This window comes from Balaenoptera borealis (genome assembly GCF_965194805.1).
Source record: "Balaenoptera borealis genome assembly, chromosome: 7".
Taxonomy (NCBI): Eukaryota; Metazoa; Chordata; class Mammalia; order Artiodactyla; family Balaenopteridae; genus Balaenoptera; species Balaenoptera borealis.
In genome coordinates, this window is record NC_138864.1 from 107,219,483 (window position 1) to 107,241,354 (window position 21,872).

The window sequence follows — 21,872 nt, forward strand, 5'->3', positions numbered from 1 at the left end:
AGTACTGTACTGTACACTTAAAATTTTGTTAAGGCAGTCGATCTCATGTTAAGTGTTATTACCTCAATTTTTAAAAAATTAAATGTTGGAAAAAATGCGTCAATAAGATTTTTTTCCTCTACCAGCTGTTTATGATGGAAAGGAAGGTAAAAGGCATTAATTTATTTTTTAATTACTTTTGGGCTCTTTAGAGAGGTTTATTTAAGTCAGACTGAGTATACTACTAAACAACATGTAGAGAGGCTCATCTAGATTAAAATAGGGAGGCCTATTTTAATTGAGCCACTTATAGAACATATATGCCAGGATAACGTGAGCACTTAAACCTAATTTTCATTTAAGCCTTTTACAGGGTTCACAAATAGGGATGAAGGTGGATTGTCTGTTTTTTTGTTTTGTTTAAAAAAAGGAATGCCCTTGATATGTTGAGATTGCATGAATCAGAGACTGTAATAATTCCTTAAGGCCTACCCTTTCTTTCAGTTATTAGTTTCAGGGCAAACCAGACCAAATTTTATTAACATTTTTTCCTTAGAGTGGGACAATTTTCATCTCTTTCCTGCCAGGATGCTTTCATCAACATGACCTTGTGGTCAACAGCTCCATTTAGAGCATAATTCTCAGATATAGAAAAAAAATTTTTTCCAATTAAGATGGTATCCTTCTAGATATTTCTCTTATATGTGGTGTGGTGGTATTGGAGTTCCAGGTATGAGTGATTTTCTCTGACTTCCTTAACTTGGCAGTTTCTTGGAGTAATGGATAGAGGGACACGGGGATGGAAACGAAATTTGAAATCTGCGACTTTTTTGTTTTGGCAAACTGTTTCTCTCAATGCTGCAATTTCATCTAGCACCTTTGAGAATATTGCCTTAACAGTATGGGTATGCTGACAAAACAAAACAAAAAAACGCATTATATAAAACTCAAGCTGGTGTGTGGTGGGGAAGTATAAGTCATTTACTTTTTAAAAAGATTTGTTGTAAGTTTTAATGGTAAATTAAAAAATGATCCATGTTGAACAGTAGTGAAGTATACTGATATCAGGAGTATCTATATTTATTGATAACATATGAGGAAATAAGTGCTACTTTTTTGTACCTCTAATTGTTTTCTGCCTTGTATAGCTAACAGGCTCTGCCTAATCTCAGCGCATCCCTTCTTATTTCAGGTCCTGTGGGAATGGCTGCTGCTGCTGCTGTGGCAACAGGAAAGAAACGGAAACGACCTCATGTGTTTGAGTCTAATCCGTCTATCCGGAAGAGACAGCAAACACGTTTGCTTAGGTGAGGGCTTCCTTTCTCATATTGTTGCTGTTCCTCAAATACTTTACGGAGTGGATGACAGAGTTAGAGTATACCTTATTAGGTTCATCAAGGGACACCAAGTTAAATTCTTTGATGACAGATGACAGAATTAGACTTTAAAGTACTCTTACAAAATAAATAAATGAAACTAGAAGTATGATTAACAGATGAATAGTATCACATTAATTCATTCAGAGAAAATTTATATACCTGCTATGTGCCAGGCATTGTTCTAGGCCTTGGGAATATAACAGTTAACAAAATAAATTCCCTTAACGAGCTTATATTCTAGTGGAGGGAAAAAGAAAATAAACAAGTATGTAATACATCAGATGACGAAAGTGCTATGGGAAAAAACAAAGCAGAGTAAGGAAAATAGAAAGGTTAGGGGATTAGGGGGGATATAGTAGTTTCTCTTTTTCTATAGGAATGGTCTTCGTTCATAAGCCAACCTTTGAACAGAGACCTGAAGTAAGTATAAGGGCAACTATGTTGATGTCTAGGAGAAGAACTTTTTGGGCAGAGGGAATAGTAAGAGCAAAGGTTCTGAAGTGGGAAAGAGTGTATTAGACATGTTTGAGGAACAGCTGGGGAAAGAATGAGAGGAGGTGTGGTCAGAGTAGTAGTGGAGAGCCACACCATGGCATCTTCTGGTCCAATATAAGGGCTTTGACTCTTACTCTGAGTGACGTAGGAAGTCAATGAAGACTTTTGGTCAAAGCAATGATATGATCTGGCTTATGTTTTAAAAGTATCACTCAGGCTACTGTGTTGAGAATAGTTTTTTGAAATATAGTTGAATATTTTGATTATATATTTATCCATAGCTAACTTTATAAAAATAGTATTTTACCCTTGCATACTTACACTATGTGAACTACTCTTTTTCTGGCTGAAATAACTTTGAATCATTTGTAGAATGATGATCTGTCCAGATTTAATGAGAATGGAAGCAGGGAGACCAATTAGGAGGTTATTGTAGTAATCCAGGCCAGAAATGACAGTGTCTTAAAACCAATGTGGCAGTAGCAAAGGCAGTAAGAGGTGGTCAAGTTCTGGATGTATTTCAAAAGTAACCCCAATATGCTTCCTTGATGGATTGGCTGTGGTGTGTGAGAGAAAAAAAGGAGTGAAGGGTGACCTCAGGGTTTCTGGTCTGATTCCTGGAAGGATTGAGATGACACTTACTGGAAGAGGAGCAAGTATGAGAGTGAGGGTAGGGCAGAATCAGGAATTTGGTTTGGACACGTTACGTTTGTGATACCTCTTAACCATTAAGTGGAGATACAGAATAAGCAGTTGGATATATGAGTCTATAATTCAAAGGAGAGACCTTAGCTGAAGATATAAGCACATAGGTAGTATTTGAAACTATGAGGCTGGAAGAGATCACCTAGGGAATGAGTGTGGACCGAAGCACTTTACCCCTTGGGGGTTAGAGAAATGAGAGGAATTATCAGAGGAGTCCAAGAAACGACCAGTGAGTCAGCAGGAAAACCAAGAGAGTGGTATCCTGGAAACCAAGTGCAAAAAGTGTTTCAAGAAAGAGGGCATGTGATCAGCTCTGTCAAATGCTGCTGACAGGTTGAGTAAGATGCAAATTGACCATTAGATTTAGCAACATGGAGGTCATGATTGAACTTGACAAGAGTGTTTTCAAAGGAGCAGTAAGGATGAAAGGATTGGAGTGTCTTCAAGACAGAATGGGAAGAGAGGAATTGGAGACAGTGAATATATTTTCTATCTTCATTCCTTCAAGGAATGCCACCAAATTTCTTGTTTGGTATGTGGTCCTTTGCTCAGTTTTATTTCTTCTGAAGAGTTTGTAGCTTGCAAAGAAAGATTATCACACAGATGTGGTGCATGGAGGACTTAATATTTTGACAGGTTGCATAACATGTATTCATATATGATAAGAAATTTAGTCTATAAAATGTTCCAGAAGTTTCTTCTTGTAGTGTTTTAAATACTATATCCAAATATTTACGATGTTTACTGGAATGTTGAATTCAGAGTGCCAGCCCATGTAAATGATATGTGACAAAAGCTGGAAAATATAGTCTATATTAAGAACATAAGTAAGAAACTGAAGGGAAAATCCAGAAAGTACTTAACAGTAGCTTTCAGCAAAGAAGTTATATACCACTAGATGGGCCAAAAAATTTCCTTTCCTTTAATGATAAATTTCATTTCCTTTAATGATAGTACAGGCAGGAGGAATTAGAATGTATTATTTATAGAAATATTTTTTCTATAATGGGCATAGACACAATAGTATATGCTTTTGGAGAAAGATGGGAAACTTTCTTGTGATATGTTGGCTTTGCTTCATTTGAATTGGCATGACTCACCAGTCCCTTGAAAGGGTAGACCAAATTCCCAGAAGAATTATAGGATGTAGGACTTTAATCTCCCATGATTTCAGAGGGAAAGGACAGTGTTTCTATTTCATCCAATGTTGATATATTTGAAAAAGCTCTTTTACTCCATCCTCATTTGTAAAATACTTCGGGACTAAGAATTATTGTTTATATCACAATGAAAATCTGCAAATGGCAACATTTTTGAAGTAGTATTTTTGGATAAAATTATGTCAGTAAGACATAAACAATGATTATATCAGTCAAAGAAATTAGAAGCAGGTCATTTAAGGCCCCTTCATTAAACATGGAGCTGATATAATAAAGTCTATAAAAGGACAGCTCAGCATTAATCTTTGCAGCAGTAAGAGAAAACCCCTTTGGTATTGATGAGATCAGGAAGTATGATACTCGCTGTATTCAGCATTGTGTCATGGCTGTGTCCTGAGGTAAACCTGAGGTAGACCCTTATATCTATCAGTGAGCTAGTCGTGGGTCTTCAGGACAAAGGTACCTACATATTTCTACTGAACAGGATGTTAAACCTCACACACTCCCTTTTCACAATTCAGGTAAAAGAAACATCTAATCAGAATAAATTGTCCCAAGTCAAAGTAAATCTTGTGTCTGTATCGCTGTAATTTCTATCTTCTTTAACTGTTTTTGTTTCTTTTCATTCTCTGATTCAGGAAACTTCGAGCCACATTAGATGAATATACTACTCGAGTGGGACAGCAAGCTATTGTCCTTTGTATCTCACCCTCCAAACCCAACCCTGTCTTTAAAGTGTTCGGTGCAGCACCTTTGGAGAATGTGGTAAGAAACCTTGAGTTGTGTTCTCAGATACCCTTTGCTTTCTGTGGGTTGTTGTTCACATTTTTTTGATCCTTAGTCTAGCACAATAGTATTCTGTCTTCCCTTCATCCAGAGGTTGGAGTTGGGACTGGTTTTCAAACTCCTTTATGCAGATCAGAATAAAAAGGATCATTTCTGTTTCTACTTTCCATAACAAGGTATTTTACCTCATCAGATGCAATGGAAAAAAATGACGTTGTGTTCTTTAAGAAACCAATGCAAGATTTTGTAAGAATATTACTGATTTATGTCAGAAACAAAATGGTGTATACTCAAGATGTGAACTTCATGAGGCAAACCTGGGAGCATTTTATTGATCACTGATATCTGAGTTGCATATTTTATTTTATTTTTTTAACTTAAAAAAAATAATTTTTTGGCTGCGTTGGGTCTTCGTTGCTGCACTTGGGCTTTCTCTAGTTGCGGCGGGCGGGAGCTGCTCTTCGTTGTGGTGCACGGGCTTCTCACTGCGGTGGCTTCTCTTGTTGCGGAGCACGGGCTCTAGGTGCACGGGCTTCAGGAGCTGTGGTACATGGGCTCAGTAGTTGTGGCTCGCAGGCTCTAGAGCACAGGCTCAGTAGTTGTGGTGCACGGGCTTAGTTGCTCCGCAGCATGTGGGATCTCCCCGGACCAGGGATTGAACCCATGTCCCCTGCATTGGCAGGCGGATTCTTAACCACTGCACCACCAGGGAAGTCTGAGTTGCATATTTTAAATCTCTTGTATTTCTTCAAAGAATTGATTTAACACTGCTTCAATTTTGAAATATAGTTGAATATTTTGATTATATATTTATCCATAGCTAACTTTATAAAAATAGTATTTTGCCCTTGCATACTTATACTATGTGAACTACTCTTTTTCTGGCTGAAATAACTTTGAATCGTTTGTAGAATGATGATCTGTCCAGATTTAAATTGCATTTTATTTTTACTAGGATAAAATTTATTAGCTTACGATAACATTTATTAGATCTCCCACATTGAACAGATATTACAAGAGTTCAGAATTAGTAATCAGTTGAGATTTTATTGTATTTTTTTTCACACACACAGTTGTTGTGGTTCTTTCTTAACATTTTTGAGTTTTGTTTTGAGTTTTCCTTTAAATTCCTGAGGCCCTAGAATAGGATGCATATTAGGACCTTTCCTTAGAGGAATATGGTAGATGGCTTCTAGTGCAAAATGGTACCTGACAGGCAGCCCTCATGTAGTTGACAAACATGAAATCTGGACATGTCTTCTTCAGTATTAAAATTTTTAGATAGTATTACTATTACTAATAATAATGTGATCTATGAAAAAGCCTCATCTGGAAGACTCAGAAAAATACCTCTGAAAATTACTCACTGAAAAATTCAAAAGAAAGTGTTAGAAAACGGTTGGAGTCCTCCATAGAATACAAAAAGTTACAGACTCTATGAAACAGGAAAAAAATGGTCATTTGATAGCCTAAACTGAGAAAAAGCAGGAGATATTTTTCTGTTGACTGACACTTGATAAATATAGGCTAAAGAATAAATACCAGTAGAATTAGAGACAAAATATGTCTTCCAGACCACTAAAGAGGAAAAAGTCTATGCACAAAAGATAGAAAATAAGGGGAGGAATTTAAAAAAAAACAAAACACAAAGTATAGAACAAGGTAATATAAGTGAGACCAACTAATTCTGTTATAAACCATAAATATAAATACTATATTTATATTGTTGTTAAAAATAAAGATTTGCTTTTAGATTGGAACAACAACCCAAATCAAAACCCAATTCTATTAAATTTATGTGACATACAGTGACTCACAAATGTTCAAAGTAGATGCAAACGATACCATCAAGAAAGTGAAAATACAATCCACAGAATGGGAGGAAATATTTGCAAATTATATATCTGATACAGAATTTGTATCCATAATATATAAAGAACTCTTATAACTCAACAATAAAAAGACAACGCGGAATTCCCTGGTGATTCAGTGGTTAGGACTCCATGCTTCCACTGCAGGGAGCATGGGTTTGATTCCTGGTCATGGAACTAAGATCCCACAAGCCGCGCAGTGCGGCCAAAACAAAAACAAAAACAAAAACAAAAAACAATTAACCCTATTTAAAATGGCGAAGAATCTGAATAGATATTTCTCCAAAGAAAATATAGAAATGGCCAGGAAGCACATGAGTACTTGATAAATAATCATTAATCATTAGGGAAATGAAAATCACAACTACAGTGAAATACTTCACACCTACTAGGATGACTATAATAAAAAAGATGGACAATAATAAGTGTTGGAAAAATTATGGACAATAATAAGCATTGGGATGTTGAGAAATTGGAAGCCCCATTCATTGCTGTTGGGAATGTAAAATGATGCAGCTGCTTTGGAAAACTTTGGCAGTTTCTCAAAATGTTAAAAGCAAAGTTACATATGACCCAGCAATTCTACTCCTACGTTTACCCAAGAGAACTGAAAACAAAACTTATACACACAGTGTTCATTGCAGCAAAACTTACATACAAAAACATATACACAGTATTCATAGCAGCGTTATTCATAATAGCCACAAAGTGGAAATAACCCAAGTGTCCATCAGCTGATGAATGGATTAAAAAAAGTTGTATTATCTATACAGTGTAATATTACTCAGCAATAAAAAGGAATGAAGTACTGATAAATATTACGGCATGGATGATCCTTGAAAACGTTGTGCTAAGTGAAATAATCCATTCACAAAAGGCCACATGTTGTATGATTTTATTTATGTGCAATGTCCAGAATAGTCAAAGCTATAGAGACAGAAAGTAGGTTAGTGGTTGCCAGGTTGGAGAGGGGGGGATGAAGGAATGGAGAGTGACAGCTAGTGGGTATGGAGTTTCTTTTAGGGGGAATAGATTATGATAATGCTTATTACATGACCCTACAGATATTTAAAAGAGTGAATTGTACACTTTAAACGGGTGAATTGTATGGTATGTGTGGTAGGCTGATTAATGAATGGCCACCAAAGATATACAGATCCAAATCCCTGGAACCTTTGAGTGTTACTATATGGCAAAAAGGACTTTGCAGGTGTGGTTAAGTTAAAGATTTTTGAGATGGGGACATTACCCTGGATTGTTCAGGTAGGCCCTAAATCTAATCACAGTGTCTTTATATAAGAGGGAGACAAAGAGAGATTGATGTAGAAGTAGGAGATGTGTTGGCAGAAGCAAGAGGGTGGGTGCAGGGAAGGGGTCAGGAGCAAAGGAATATGTGCTAGACAGCAGCTAGGCAAGATGAGAAAATGGATTCTCCCCTAGAGCCTCCAGAACAACCAGCCCTGCCAACAGCTTGAGCCTGTGAAACTAAGAGAATGAATTTCTGTTGTTTTAAGCCACCAAGTTTGTGATACTTTGTGGCAACCATAGGAAACTAATATGTATGGTATATGAATTATATTTCAGTAAAGCTGTTAAAATTTTAAAAGCAAAATATCAGGCAAAGGTATGTCAGACAAATCCCTACAAATGTAAATCATGGATCACAGCATTAATATCAGACAAAGCCAGGTTCTCAAGACAAATGAGTATTAACTGAGAACCATAAGGTCTTCTAGTGTTGATAAGCAGTTTATGCCTCAAGTAACATTAAAGCAAAGAATGTAGATCAAAAAGTTAGAAATGGGAGAAAAAAATAAAAAGAAGCCACAGTGGTAGTAGGAGGCTTTGCTATCTTTGTCTGATCAAGGAAGAAAAATATAAATAAGAACATAGAGGTCTGAATAATAGAATTAATAAGGTTAATATAAAGGATAGATATATTAACATTGATATCTTACAAATATATTTTTGAATATACCGTATTTGAAAAATTACATGAATGGGTTATAAGAATTGACCATATGTTATTATTAGGCCCCAAAGAAAATCTTAATAAATTGTAAAATGCAGAAAATTACACAGGCCATGTTTTTGACCAAAGTATAGAAAATTTAGAACTTAATATAAAAAAGATTGACAGGAATTTTCAGCCACATGGAAATATGAAAAAACAACTTAATTTGCAGACTATTTAAAAACAATTTTTAAAAAACTTTAAAAATTATGATCTACACTGGTGCTCAAAGGAATGTTTATTGCCTTGATTTTTTTTTCTTTATACACAAGAAAGAAGGAAAAGAAACTATATCTAAAGCAAGAAGCTGGAAAGGGAACAATGAAATAAGTCTAAGAAAGAAATAGAGTAAGTAAACATGAGGAAGAAATTAATGATTTTGTAAACAGAAATAGAATCGTTACATTCAAGAAATGGTACTATGAAAAATCCAATGAAATAGAAAAACTTCTAGCATGCTAATTGAGAAAAAGGATGAAGAAAAATATAGTCTTAGAAGTGAGATAAGAGTTATAATTGCAGATAAGAATAGATTGAACATTGTAAGGAAATGATATGCATTAATTTTGTTCTTTTAAATTAAAAATCCTAAGTGGATAATTCAATAAGAAAATAAAATAACGAAAATATATCCAAACCTCAGTAGGATAATAAACATGTACAAAACTGAAAAAGTAATTAAACCATATCCTTCATCAGGACACTACGCTCCTGATTATTTGGGGTGACTTCTGTTAAACCTTCAAAGTACAGAATATTCTTTAATCTTATATATATACCAGTACACAGGGTGGTATTAAAGAATCAGAGCTCATGTTTACCATAATCAATTATGCAGTGTATTCCACATAATCTCATATTAACAACAGTAAAAGAAATGATTTGGATTTTGTAATAATGTCTAACATTTATTGAATGCTGTGTTCTAGGTTATAAGTTATAAGCACTTTGCATGTATTATCTCATTAAATATTAAATATTAAAATTTTGGTATTTGCATTTTGTCCTCCTACCTGAAGCCATCATTAATCTTCCTTCTTGCTCTTCTTTCTGGAGGCTGCTGGGAACTCTGGAAAATTAAAATTCAGTAGGGCCATTCATCTTTGGAATATGGATTTCAGATTCAAGATTGTCAGTTATTTTACAAATTTGTCAAAGGGGGATTGAAAACTTTACTGGGCCTTTTTTTTTTTTTTTAACTTTATTTACCTATTTATTTATTTATTTGGCTGCGTTGTGTCTTCGTTGCTGTGCGCAGACTTTCTCTAGTTGCGGCGAGCAGGGGGCTACTCTTCGTTGTGGTGCGCAGGCTTCTCATTGCAGTGTCTCCTCTTGTTGCAGAGCATGGGCTCTAGGGTGCGTGGGCTTCAGTAGTTGTGGCACCCGGGCTTAGTTGCTCCGCGGCATGTGGGATCTTCCCGGACTAGGGATTGAACCTGTGTCCCCTGCATTGGCAGACGGATTCTTAACCACTGTGCCACCCGGGAAGTCCCTACTGGGTCTTTTAATAGGTGGTGTTGAGGTTTCTCTTATATTTTCCAGGGTTTTATTTATTTCTCCATACTGTGTTCTGCCCATATTACCTCCTTGCCCACAGTTGGGATATATGGCAAGCCACTGTAAACAAAAACAACAAACTGGAAAAAAAATTTTTCAAAATAACAACAACTACAATTTACTGAGTGTTTACAATGTGCCTGTTTCTGCTAAGCACTTTATGATTTTTACTTAATCATTACAGCAACCCTATGATGTATATATATCTGTTATTATCTGTGCTTTACAGATGTAGAAATTGAAGGTTTAAGAGCTTAAGTATTTTGTCCAGGGTCACACAGTAAAGAGTGAACTAATGATTAACATTCTTAGTATATAAAGAGCTCTCAAAAATCAATAAAAATATGAACAGATTAATGAATAAAAAGATCCAAAGATACGTTTGAAAATGGGTTAGATATTAGAAGATGATATTAAGGAAGTATGTTATTTTTGCAGGTTGTGATAATTGTATTGTAGTTATATATGAGCATGCCCTTATTTTTCCAAGATGCATGTTGAAATATTAAGGAGTGTTGGGACTTCCCTGATGGTCCAGTGGTTAAAGGACTCTGAGCTCCCAATGCACGGGGCCCGGGTTCAATCCCTGGTCAGAGAACTAGATCCCGCATGCCTCAACTAAGATCTGGTGCAGCTAAATAAATAAATAAATAAGTAAATAAGTAATATTTTTTTTAAAAAGTGTTGCAAAGTCTATACTTTAAGTGGTTAGCCCAAAAAAATGTGTGTGTGTATAGATGGCAGATAAAGTAATTATGCCAAAATGTACAACTATTGAATCTAAGTGGTGGATGTACAGACATTTATTTTACTGTTCTTTCCACCTTTCTGTATATTTAAATTTTTTCATTTAAAAATTATATTTTTTAAAATACCGGAAGACAAAAGAGAAAAGAACATAAACAAAAGGAGAAACTACAAATGTTTAACAACCACAGAAATTTTCAAAGAAATGGGAATTAAAACAAAAAGTCATTTTACATGGCTCATGTTGGCAAACATGAAAAAAATATAAAACTTGCAGTGTTGGCATATCAAACAGGCAATGTAAATTGGTGTAATTTTCTGGAGGGCATTTTGGCAACTGGTATAAAAAGTGCCCCCAGTGTACACTTTTTAATCCAGCTTCCTTTTGAAATTTTCTCCTAAGAAAATAATTGATTAAATGAGCAAAGATATCAGTCACTGTACTATTTATAGTATTTTTTTAAAAATTGAGAATAACCTAAAAGTTCAAAGATAAGGGGTTGGTCAGATAAATCGATGGCTCATCCATAGATAGGACTGCTACACTGCCATTAAGCATGATGACATAGATCTAATATTTTCAGATGCTGATGGTGAATTATTAAGTGAAGAAAACAGGTTATAGAACCATACAGAATTTGATCCTACTTTAAAAGTAAATCTGCATTTTCTACATGTTTATGAAATTGCTGAGTGCAGAGGATTGTTGTAACTAACATTTGTATAGTATAGCAGATTTATATTCTCAGTAGTCCTGACAGGAACCCTGAGATGTAGGTATTTATTTTGCAGATGAGAATACTAGCTCAGAGAGGTTAAGTGATTTGCCCAAGAGTCCCCAATTTCTGGATAGTAGAGCCAGGGCCCAACATCTCCCATAGGTTTGTCTAGGATATTGAATGTGGAGTTTCAAATTTAATCTCACTTTCTTAGTCTTTCCCCCACTCCTCTAAAGGAGGACAAATATACCTTCCAGTTCTTCCCAGTTCTGTGAAAGGTCAGTATGGTTGTTATAAGCAAGCACCCACTATAGCTACTGCTAGCTTCTTTCTGGGGAGGGAAAGAGGCAGTATAAATGTCATTATTCTGGTGCCACTGAACAGCAAAGGTCACTTTCCCTTTCCCTCCTCCTGGTCAGACCTGCAGAACCAAGAGAAGAGGCCAGAGAACCTTGGGGGTGAGTAAGTGATGAGGTGAAAGATAGTAGGAAGTAAGAGAGAGAAACTTCATCTATATGTGCATATGTTTGTATGCAGTTTTTAAGGAAGAAAGTCATTTCCATATATATTGAAGATGCAAATAACACAAAACAGACATTATCAAAAATACTTTCAAAAGATTGACTGAAAGAGAATAGGAAAGAGAAGAATCTCCTCCTGGATATTTTAATAGCATCTCAAGTTCAGCAAAACTAAAGTCTTCTCCTCCCCAACCAAAGAAATTAATGTCTGTTTCCAATATCTGTCCTCCTCATCCAGTTACGCAAGGCAGAAACCTAGAGCCATTTTAGCACCTCCCTCTCCTCTTCTCCACCCCACACCCCATCTGTTACTTTGTTCTCCATTCATTTCCTAAATATCTCTGAAATTGGCCCACTTTCTCTGTTTCCATTGCCACGACCCTAGCTACCAATCTTGGTGTCCATCCAGTTCCCTTTTTGGTGGCAGGAGCCCTCTGCTTGACTCCCACCTGTCTCTAGCCTCATCTTGCCGCATCCCCCAGCTTCTCTCTCTACTCCAACCACAGAGTCTTTGTTCATTCCCTTGCTTCATTCCTCCACAAAGCTGTTGTGTATGCTCTTCCCTCTGATTTGCCCTCTCTTACCTCCTTCTTCACCTTATTAACTTTGACTCATATTTAAGAACTCATCTCAGTTGACACTTCCTCTGTGAAACCTTTCTGACCTCCCTGTGCAGATTAAAGCCCCTTGTTCTATCCAAGACTCTCACAGCACCTCTGAGCACTTACTATAGATGCTTTATTATTTACTGATTTGTGTGATTATTTGATTAATGTCTGTCCCCAGCTAGATTGTGAGCTCTTAAGATGGCAGGGACTGGATCTACTTTATTCTCCGTTATGCTCCCAGTGCCAAGCACTGTGCCTGCCATGAACAGTTGCTCAGTGATATTTGTTGAATGAATGAAGCATCCTAAACGTTTGGCAGCACTTAGAAATTCAGAATGCAGATTTGGTTTCTAAATTCTGATCCTGCATTGGATCGAAATTGAGATCTTGAGAAGTAAAGATCTATTAAGTTAGATTGTGTCATCTTTTATAGTACTTGTCCCAGTTTGTAATTACACATTTATTTTTGTGATTATTTTTGTGTTTGTCTTCTCCACTAGATTAGAATATATACAACAGTGGGGTACTGTGACTGATAACTTTGCTTACCATTTTGTCCCCAGCCCTTTCCTTAGCACAGTGCCTAGCATACAAATGAATAATAAATATTTTTTGGATGGAGAAGCTGCTGGTTCAGAGATTACATATGCCATGTTTATATATGTAACATGGGGGTAGTGAAATAACTTAAAATTAGGCAAACTCTCAGAAAGGGACTTTGACTATGATGGAGAATGAGAGTTCCTCAACCTAGAAACTCAAGATTTCTCTAAGTTGCTTGGGATCTACTACCTTCAGATCTAATGTCCTCTGCAGTTTAAAACTTTTGTCTTTTTAAGCCTCTGCTCTTTAAAACAAAGCAAGTTAAAAGACCTCCAGAATAATTCCATTGAATGTTTTGGTCTTTTTGAGTATCATTCTTAGTGAATGAAGGTGTGGCTCCCATAGTAAAACATAGAGTTATCAACATTTAGACAGGCTAATTCAATCCTGCACATGAGTTGATGTTAACTAGAGTGGGCATATGTAGCTAAAAACTTCCCTTTTGTGAAAACTCTGTTTAGGCTTTGATTTCTTGAGTGGTTTCCCACATTGATTTTTCCTATATGTGGCTCAGTGTCCTCATGTGTGAAATAAGGATAATACCAACTTCACTGGGGAGCAGTAGAAATTAATTAAAGTTTATTATCATTCCCCTATATATAACGTTTACAGAGAACTGGCATGAAAGGCATTGGCAAATGGTAGATTTTAAAGTTGCTGTGCCCTAAGGACATTCTCTTGGTGGCTTACTGCCTTATCACATACTTTTATGAGCTTTGTAGAATAGGCCTAGAAAAATTTTATTGAGGGACAGAGAGAATTTCCATCTTTTTTCAGAAGAACCATGGGAGTTTCTGAAGGTGGAGCTCTTTCCTCAGAGTCAATAATCCATAGCATTTCGATGGGGATACTCTGGGTATGACTAACCAGTTCTAAGGTACAGAAATTAGTCACAGTCACAGAAGCAAGAGGTAGCTCTGGGGTTATCACCAGCTTCTTTGAAGTCATCCTTCTGCCTTTGTTTAATTCCACCTTTCCAATACTATCATGATTTCTTGTTCTAAGTCATTCACTTATTTAGATAGGTTTTTAAAAAATGGCTTCAGGTTAACATGAAATGTGGAAGCATATTTAAAAATTAGTAAAGGAAAAGCCCTATTGCTTGTTTATTAACTTATTCAATAAATATCTAACACTGTTAGATACAAAGTACGAGGTAAGGATTCCATCCATCTAAGTCCTTTGAGGTTTCAAGGTTCAAAACTAGGGATCCAGGGGGCAAGGGGAAAACTTGAGATCTGGACTGAGGCAGGAGAGGGAAGAGGCTGACGTTGGGACTGAAGAGAGAACAGAATGACGCCAACAGATTTCATGGGCCACAGCCTGTGGCCTGGCTCTGTGCCAGGCATGCTTCAGGATCACAAGTCTGAAGGCAGCTTTGCACTTGAGCATCTCTTTGTTATATACCTCAGATGACAATATATTTTTAATCTCAGAGGGGCTCATAGGTAAAAAATAATTTTAAAAATCTTTTTTGAGACCTTCCTGAAGATTCCTCTTTTATCCAGAAAAGCTTTGAGTATGCAAACGAATTATGATATCTTGTCTGGAACTGTTTTTGCAACCTCACTAAAGGCCCATTGACCTTACGGTTGTAGCATCCAATTCCTAAATCCTCAACAAGCGCGTTCTGTGCCCAGAACTCTAATGGCTCCTGTAAACACCCTAAACACTCTCATCTCTGTTAATTATGAGGATGTTTGTTAATGTATTATCTGTACATGTCTGAATATGTGAAATGTTTCATAATATGTATTTTAAAAATAAACAAAATAACCTGGTTCCTGTGCTCAGTGATGTCATAACACTAGTTGTGTACAAGTGTACCCTGGAAATAACAATGTAGGTGACACATGATTATTTGAATCTGTAGGAGTTTAAAGGAGTAAGAGAATTATGGCAAGAACACTTGGGAAGTTTTCTCAGAGAAAGTGGAAGTTGAGTTGGGCCTTGAAAGATGGATAATATTTGGATAAGAAGCAGAATTAAAGACCCAGAGACAGAAAAGAACTTGCTAGATGCAAAAGTTAGTGAGGAGGATGGCCAGCTAAAGAGGGAGGATGGTGAGCAAAGCTGCCCAGTAGGACTCTGGGTTATGCCCTGGGAACTCAGGAGGGTGCTATTCACATAGTTCTCAGAGCTGGGCATGCACAACTGTACCTGGTGGCCCTGGTGGAGAGTATTGGGAAAGTAGGGAATGATCAGAACAGTTGAAATGCAAGACTGAGAAGTTTGGACTTCATCCTATAAGAAGTGGGGAACTGTAGGAGTATTTTTGAGAAAAAAGATAAATGAAAAGAAAAAAAGAAAAAAAAAAAGATAAATGATAGTGAAGTGGCTGAACATACAGGCTTTGAAGCTACTTAAAAATTAGTTTGATTTTCTGCTATATTCCTATATACTAGCTATATAATTTGGGGAAGTTACTTAAGCCTGAATTTTCTTATCTGCAAAATGGGTATAATGGTAGTTTCTTTATAGAATTATGTGAGAATTAATTGAATAATGTATGCAGTACATGACACAGCAAGTGTTCAATAAATGGTATTTCATTATAATTTATCAGTGTTTAAGAAATTTAAAATGGCAGCAGCATAGAGGATGAATTGGGGGAGGAGAGATTGGTAGGCAGACCATCTGATTTTGTTTTTAAGTGATTTTTAACTTTAATTGTGAAACAAGTTAGTTGACAGCGACATATTGGTGTGAAGTGACAAAGGCTTTAGCTGTGGTTTTGGGAATAGAAGGTGGAAGTTGGAAAACAAACAAACCTGTATTTCATCATATCTATGATACCATCAATTATAAGATGCACCATTATTTATGTAGTACAAAAAAAAAGAAAAAATGACAAACTCTGACACAATGCTTATTATCACTTAGAATTTTTATTTTATACTTATTGAAAGAGCTCTTTCAGGCTTACTTAGATACAGATTTTAATCATACTGCTTTTGTAAATACATAGAAAGGAAAATGTAAGTGAAATAAATTTCCTATTTCTAAATTTTTTTTTAGCTATTCCTAAAACTTTTTCGCACTCACAGTCCAATTCTTCTGGATTACTTCCTGCTTCAGCGTCATCATTGTATGTGTGGTTTCATGTAATATTGTCCTCTGTGCCATCAAGAGCATGGGTGGTGCTTCATTTCTTTCAAAAAAAGCTCTACTGTTGTCTCTGAGACTTTTTCCAAGCTGCGACAAGTTTGATGCTGGTACTTTTTGGTCTTACCAGAAGGATCACTGGGGAAGTAAGTTATCAGACCACAACCAAGACTCACATTCCTTTCTGAAATGGTGCTAAATGGTTTGTTGATTTAAAAGGCCAGGGGTTACAGTCATGCCTCCAGGGATAACAGCCATGTTCACATATGTGCAGTCAGTGACTGCTATGCCCCATAACACCTGGTCTACAGCAATTTTAACATGTATTCCAATTTCAGAGGAATGATAAATGTGGCGGGGGTGGGGGTTCATCTCAGGATTGATAGATCAGGTAGAATTGAAGCCCTAGCTTTTTAATTCTGGGAAAGTTAGTTAACTTTGCTAAGCAGACTTAGAAATATTGTGGTCACACCTGAAGTTGTAAATTACTCTGAGGGATGCTCTACCAGCTTCTTTTTTTTTTTTAATCAAGATTTTTTTAAGGAATTATATAGCATGGGTAAGTATAGCAAAATGCCTGGATCTGAATTCCTAGAAATCTGCTGACCCATACAAATGGCTGAAATTGTTTGAAACTAGCTAATAATGTAATAATAGTAATAATCTAATGATTTTTTGTCTTTGAATGCCAGGTGTTTCTGCACAATGAAATTTACTCATATTATTTTCATTCACTCCTACTATGGGAATACATACTAATATAATGATTTAACCTGATACATTAAAGTTCAAAGACCATAAAGTAGGCTTACTCAGTTTTTCTGTGAGTTGGTAGTGTAAAAACTCTACTTAGGATATAGAAACCTAGAAATCAGAAAATATGTATCCTTAAAGATGCCATGACAACACAGCTGTTTTGTTACAATAAATATATCAGCAGTAATTTTTGAAACTTTCTCTTTTAGGATAAAACTGAATCTCTAGAGATAATAATGATTCTACACGTTTGCACTATTTTTCTTTCATCACTTTTATTGTTGATCTATTTGGAAAACTCTGTAAAAGTTGTACATCGTAGCCAACAATAATTTTTACTTTTCCATATGCTTGAGGTTGAGTATGGGAATCTTTCTCTTTTAATCTTCATAGTGAGATATTTATAAGGAAGTGTGTGGTGATTGGAGTTCAGTCCACTTAGCAGAAAACCCAGGACTCAAACATTGTCATAACTTCTGGGTAAACCTCATTTTCTCTTACCCTTTTTTTCTAAGATAATGGCCTGAGCCCTGAAAGCAAGTTAATTTTCTATCCCATCTTGTCACATTTCTATAATTCCATGGCTTCTTTGTTATCCCCAAAGGTATCCTCATCCCCCTTGTGTATTCTTGTAAGTGAATGAACCCATTATTGGTGGTGGTAGGATCCAGTGTCTGTCTACCATTTCTGCTCATGATAGAAGAATGTGTACATGTACAAGGTGCTGCTGTTAAGTTCTGTTTTTTGAGAGACCTTTCACTGGCAGTGGAAGGAATGGAGTCAGAGTAACAGTATCTGCTTCAGACCTGGGCTTGTCAGAGTTACAGACGCATCATGGGTTTGAAGTTCACCTCTGTCACCAGGGAGTACCAGAAAGGAGGAGGACTTGACCTGTGGTGCTCTCTCTGGCCCTGGGCCTTGCTGATAATGACACCTATGGCACCCAGCTTGGTTTTTTTCTCTGATGCCTTTCAGTGCAGCCTCTTGTACACTTGAATCTCCTATTTGTTTGGTAGTCTAGCTTTGCAGGAAAGTAACGGCATAGGAAAGTTTCAAATAGGTTTCTTAGAGTTTCAGAGACATAAGGCCTCGGTGATCTTGAAAATGATTTTGGTAATTAACTGCCATAGCTAGGTTTTATCAAATGGCCTGGGAAATGCAGAATAATGAATGCCATTCCTGTTAGATCTGGAAGAGGTATTGGGGCCAGCATTTACGGAGAAAAGGTGATTTTAACTGAGGAGCGGTATTTCTGTAAAACTTTTTTCCTCTGGTTTCTTTCTACAATTGTTACCTGTAATTTCATCATCTTTTCATTTAATTCTGTACAATGTGATGTCTTTGGGGCCAGCGGGTATTTTTATCTGCTAGTTGTAGACGTGTTTGTTCTTAGGGCTCTGCAATGGCTGAGGGAGGCCAGCCCCACCCGCTCTTTGGTTGCTTGGCACCAACCCTCCCTGGTTGTTGGGCATCTTGTTTACTTCTGCCTTTAATTCCCTGCAGGTGCGTAAGTACAAGAGCATGATCCTGGAAGACCTGGAGTCTGCCCTGGCAGAGCACGCCCCTGCGCCACAGGAGGTTAACTCAGAGCTGCCGCCTCTCACCATCGATGGAATTCCAGTCTCTGTGGACAAAATGACTCAGGTAAGGGGCAGGGAGTGAGGTGGCACAGGTGTGGGCGGGCCTCAGATCACTTTTTTTAGTTTTGTCCTCAGTGATATACCACCAGAGTGAGACACAGGCTGGAGTCTGATAGTGAAACAGTAGCAGCCTTGGAAAAGAAAATGTAGTGCCAGGAGAATGCTCCAGCCGAGGGTGTGGATATGGTCTTCTACTTCTGTTGGCAGTTTTTTCCTTTCACTTGGGCCCTTGGGTTAGATAAAGAAACTTTTAGCTGGAGTTGGTTTGGGCAGGAGACTATCAGGACTTTGATGAATCACAGTCAGGGGGGCAAGTAAACTTTCAGTCTTTCTTGGGCTGAGCTGCTCCTCTTTCCATATACATTCTGAATGCCACCACACTATTGCCAAGGAAGGCTCGCTTCTGCAGGGAGTAAGAATGGAAAACTCAGAAGGACACCCTCCTGAGTCATTGCTTTCCTCCTCTCCCTTTGAGAGGGGAAGTCAAAATGTACTTAGCCTGATAAATCAACATACCTCAGGGATTTTGCTGAGACTGTTCCTTATAAGTTTTTTTAGCTTTAAAAGTGATAGCTTGATCGAGATCAAATGCCTTTTTTATAACATCTTTCTACCTTATTTCTTTATTAATACTTCTAGCTTTAAATCCAGTTGTGAGTTTTCTTTCCTTATCTTATTCAGACTTCCCAGCAGCATTTAACATAGTTGATTACTCCTTCCTTCTAAAACTACTTTCTTCTCTTGGTTTCTGTACCCCACCCTCTCCTGAATATCCTCCTACCTCACTGGGTGCCCCCTCTCAGCTCTTGTGCTGGCTCCTCTTCCTCTTCTCACCTGATCAACATTGGCAAGTCCCAGGGCTCTATCTGTAGTTTTTCTCCAAGTAACTCATCCTGTCCTGTCGGCTTTATATCCCATCCGTATGCTATCTGTACCCCGGCTTATACCACTGTTAGATCTCCAGTACCTAACATGCCTGAAACAGAACCTTTGACTGCCCCCACTCTCCACTCCAAATGTGTTCCTCCCCTAGTATTCCTCACATCAGCTGATGGCACCACGGTCCATCTGGTTGCTCAAGTCCCAGCATAGGAGTAATCCTTGGTTTTGCCCTCACTCCCACACAAACCTCATCTAATTCATTAGCAAGTCATGTCATTTCATGTCTGAAATGTATTCTGAGTCTGACCATTCTTCTCAGTTCCCATCACTACCCTTGCCCAAGCCTTTAGCATCTCATGCATGGACTGTTTACATTGATCAGTTCTATTGATCTCCTTTCTGCTGCAGTCCATGCTCTACAGAGCCACCAGAGATTTTTAAAAAAACTTAAATCAGGTAATATCACCCTCTTGTTTAAGCCCTTTAATGGCTTTCCACTATTCCTAGACTCAAATTAGACTCTGCCATGGCCTCTGAGACCCTATATTAACCTGGCCTCTTCCAACCTCATTTCTCATTCTCCCCCTCAGTCACTGTGCTCTGGCCACACTCACCCTCTTTCTTCCTGTCAAACTCTCCAAGCTCTTTCTTTTACTTTTGCTATTTCCTCTGGCTGAAACATTGTTTTCCCAAATCATTGCATGATTGACCTTATCTTTTTCAAAGTCTAACTCAGATATCACCTCCTGAGACAAGCCTTTCTTGATTATCCCATCTAATGAAGCTTTCTCCTCACCACCAAGTTACAGCCTAATACATCCCCTATTTTATTGTCTTTGTAACACTTACCACTACCTGAAATTATCTTATTTGTTAACATTATACTTCTGTGTGGTCTGTCTCTTCAGCTAGAATTGAGAGCAAGGGCTTAGTTCTGTTCTTCACTGCTGTCCAGTGCAGCTGCCTGGCACCAGATAATATCTGTATTCTAAATGCAGTTGGCCCTCCATATCCGTGGGTTCTGCGTCTGTGGATTCAACTAGCCTCAGATTAAAAATATTGGGGGGCAAATATTGCAGAAAGTTCCAAAAAGCAAAACTTGAATTTGCAGCGCTGCACCTATTTACATAGCATGTACATTGTATTAGGTATTTTGGTAATATAGAGATGGTGTAAAGTATATGGGAGGATGTGTGTAGGTTATGTGCAAATACCGTGCCATTTTATATAAGAGACTTGAGCATCCTCGGATTTTGGTATCTGTGGTGGGGTCCTGGAACCAATCCCCTGCAGATACCTAGGGGCGACTGTAGTACTCCGTCAATATCTGTTCAGTAAATGACCTAAGAGGCAGAGCAGAAATGAATCCAGGGTAGTGGGTAACTGGATCACAAGTCTCCTGAGTGGGTGTTCACTCAGTGCAGACATTGATGCTGCAGCTCAAGAGATGGCACTTTATTTTTATCTAAGTCTGAACTAACAACTTGGTTTGAAGTAATGCAGTATTTTATAAATATAATGCTGAATTGTAATCTTTTGATTGTTGGATTCACAGATCTTTCTGTGGACACTTGAAGTATCTCTGGATAATGGTTCCAAAGGAAAGCATTATCCAAACTTTTTTCCTGTCATTTCATACCTGCTGTTATTCTATCCCTAGGACCATTCTGACTGGTTAAAGAAAACATAAAGTGAACCTTATCTGATTAATGTACAGAATCTACTCTCTATCTCAGATATAAAGTACACCTAAAGCTAACTAAGCTTCTGATTAAGAAGCTTACTTAATCAGAAGTAAGGAGTCGTCATTAAGGAGAAGGAGTGCACTATGTTTAGGTAAACTCCTCTCCTGTGATGGGCATGTTTTGCTTCTTTGTCACATTTGGTGTGTTAGGTTGAAATAATCTGAGGTTTTTATTATATTAAATCATGGCTACTGATAATTAGGAAAATTTGGGGACGGTCACAGAAGTCAGAGCAAACAGTTTAATTATCACATTGGAGGTAAAACATTTAAAACTATTGTTTTCCATTTTTATGAAATATGCACTCAGTAGAGCTTGGTGCAGTGGTATCTCCAAGGGAAGCTGGTACTAAGTCATGAGTCAGTCTCAGAGGTACTTTGTTGGAAGCATGCATCTTCTTTATTGTTGTACATTCCCTCCTTACCCGTCTCACCACAGATGATGAGTAAAAAATAACACATAACAAATAAAACAAACATGGTGAGGAGGAGTGAGCAGGGTGATGAAGAACCCAGCTCCCAGCTGAACGGGAATTTCTGAGGAGTTGGATCCTGGGGTTCCTCACCCCACAACCCTTTTTTTTTTTTAATTGTGTTTTAT

At 37.4% G+C, this 21,872-nt stretch overlaps 1 protein-coding gene across 15 annotated transcripts in view; it reads left to right on the top strand.

Moving 5' to 3' along the window:
- NRF1 (nuclear respiratory factor 1) overlaps window positions 1–21,872 on the top strand; it is a 132,757-nt gene that overhangs the window by 52,281 nt on the left and 58,604 nt on the right. For all 15 annotated transcript variants that reach the window (XM_082399205.1, XM_082399202.1, XM_082399209.1 and 12 more), the window contains 3 exons: window positions 1,172–1,286; window positions 4,357–4,483; window positions 18,509–18,649. In XM_082399205.1, coding sequence (XP_082255331.1) covers window positions 1,172–1,286; window positions 4,357–4,483; window positions 18,509–18,649 — 383 coding nt within the window. The remainder of the gene's footprint in view (window positions 1–1,171; window positions 1,287–4,356; window positions 4,484–18,508; window positions 18,650–21,872) is intronic.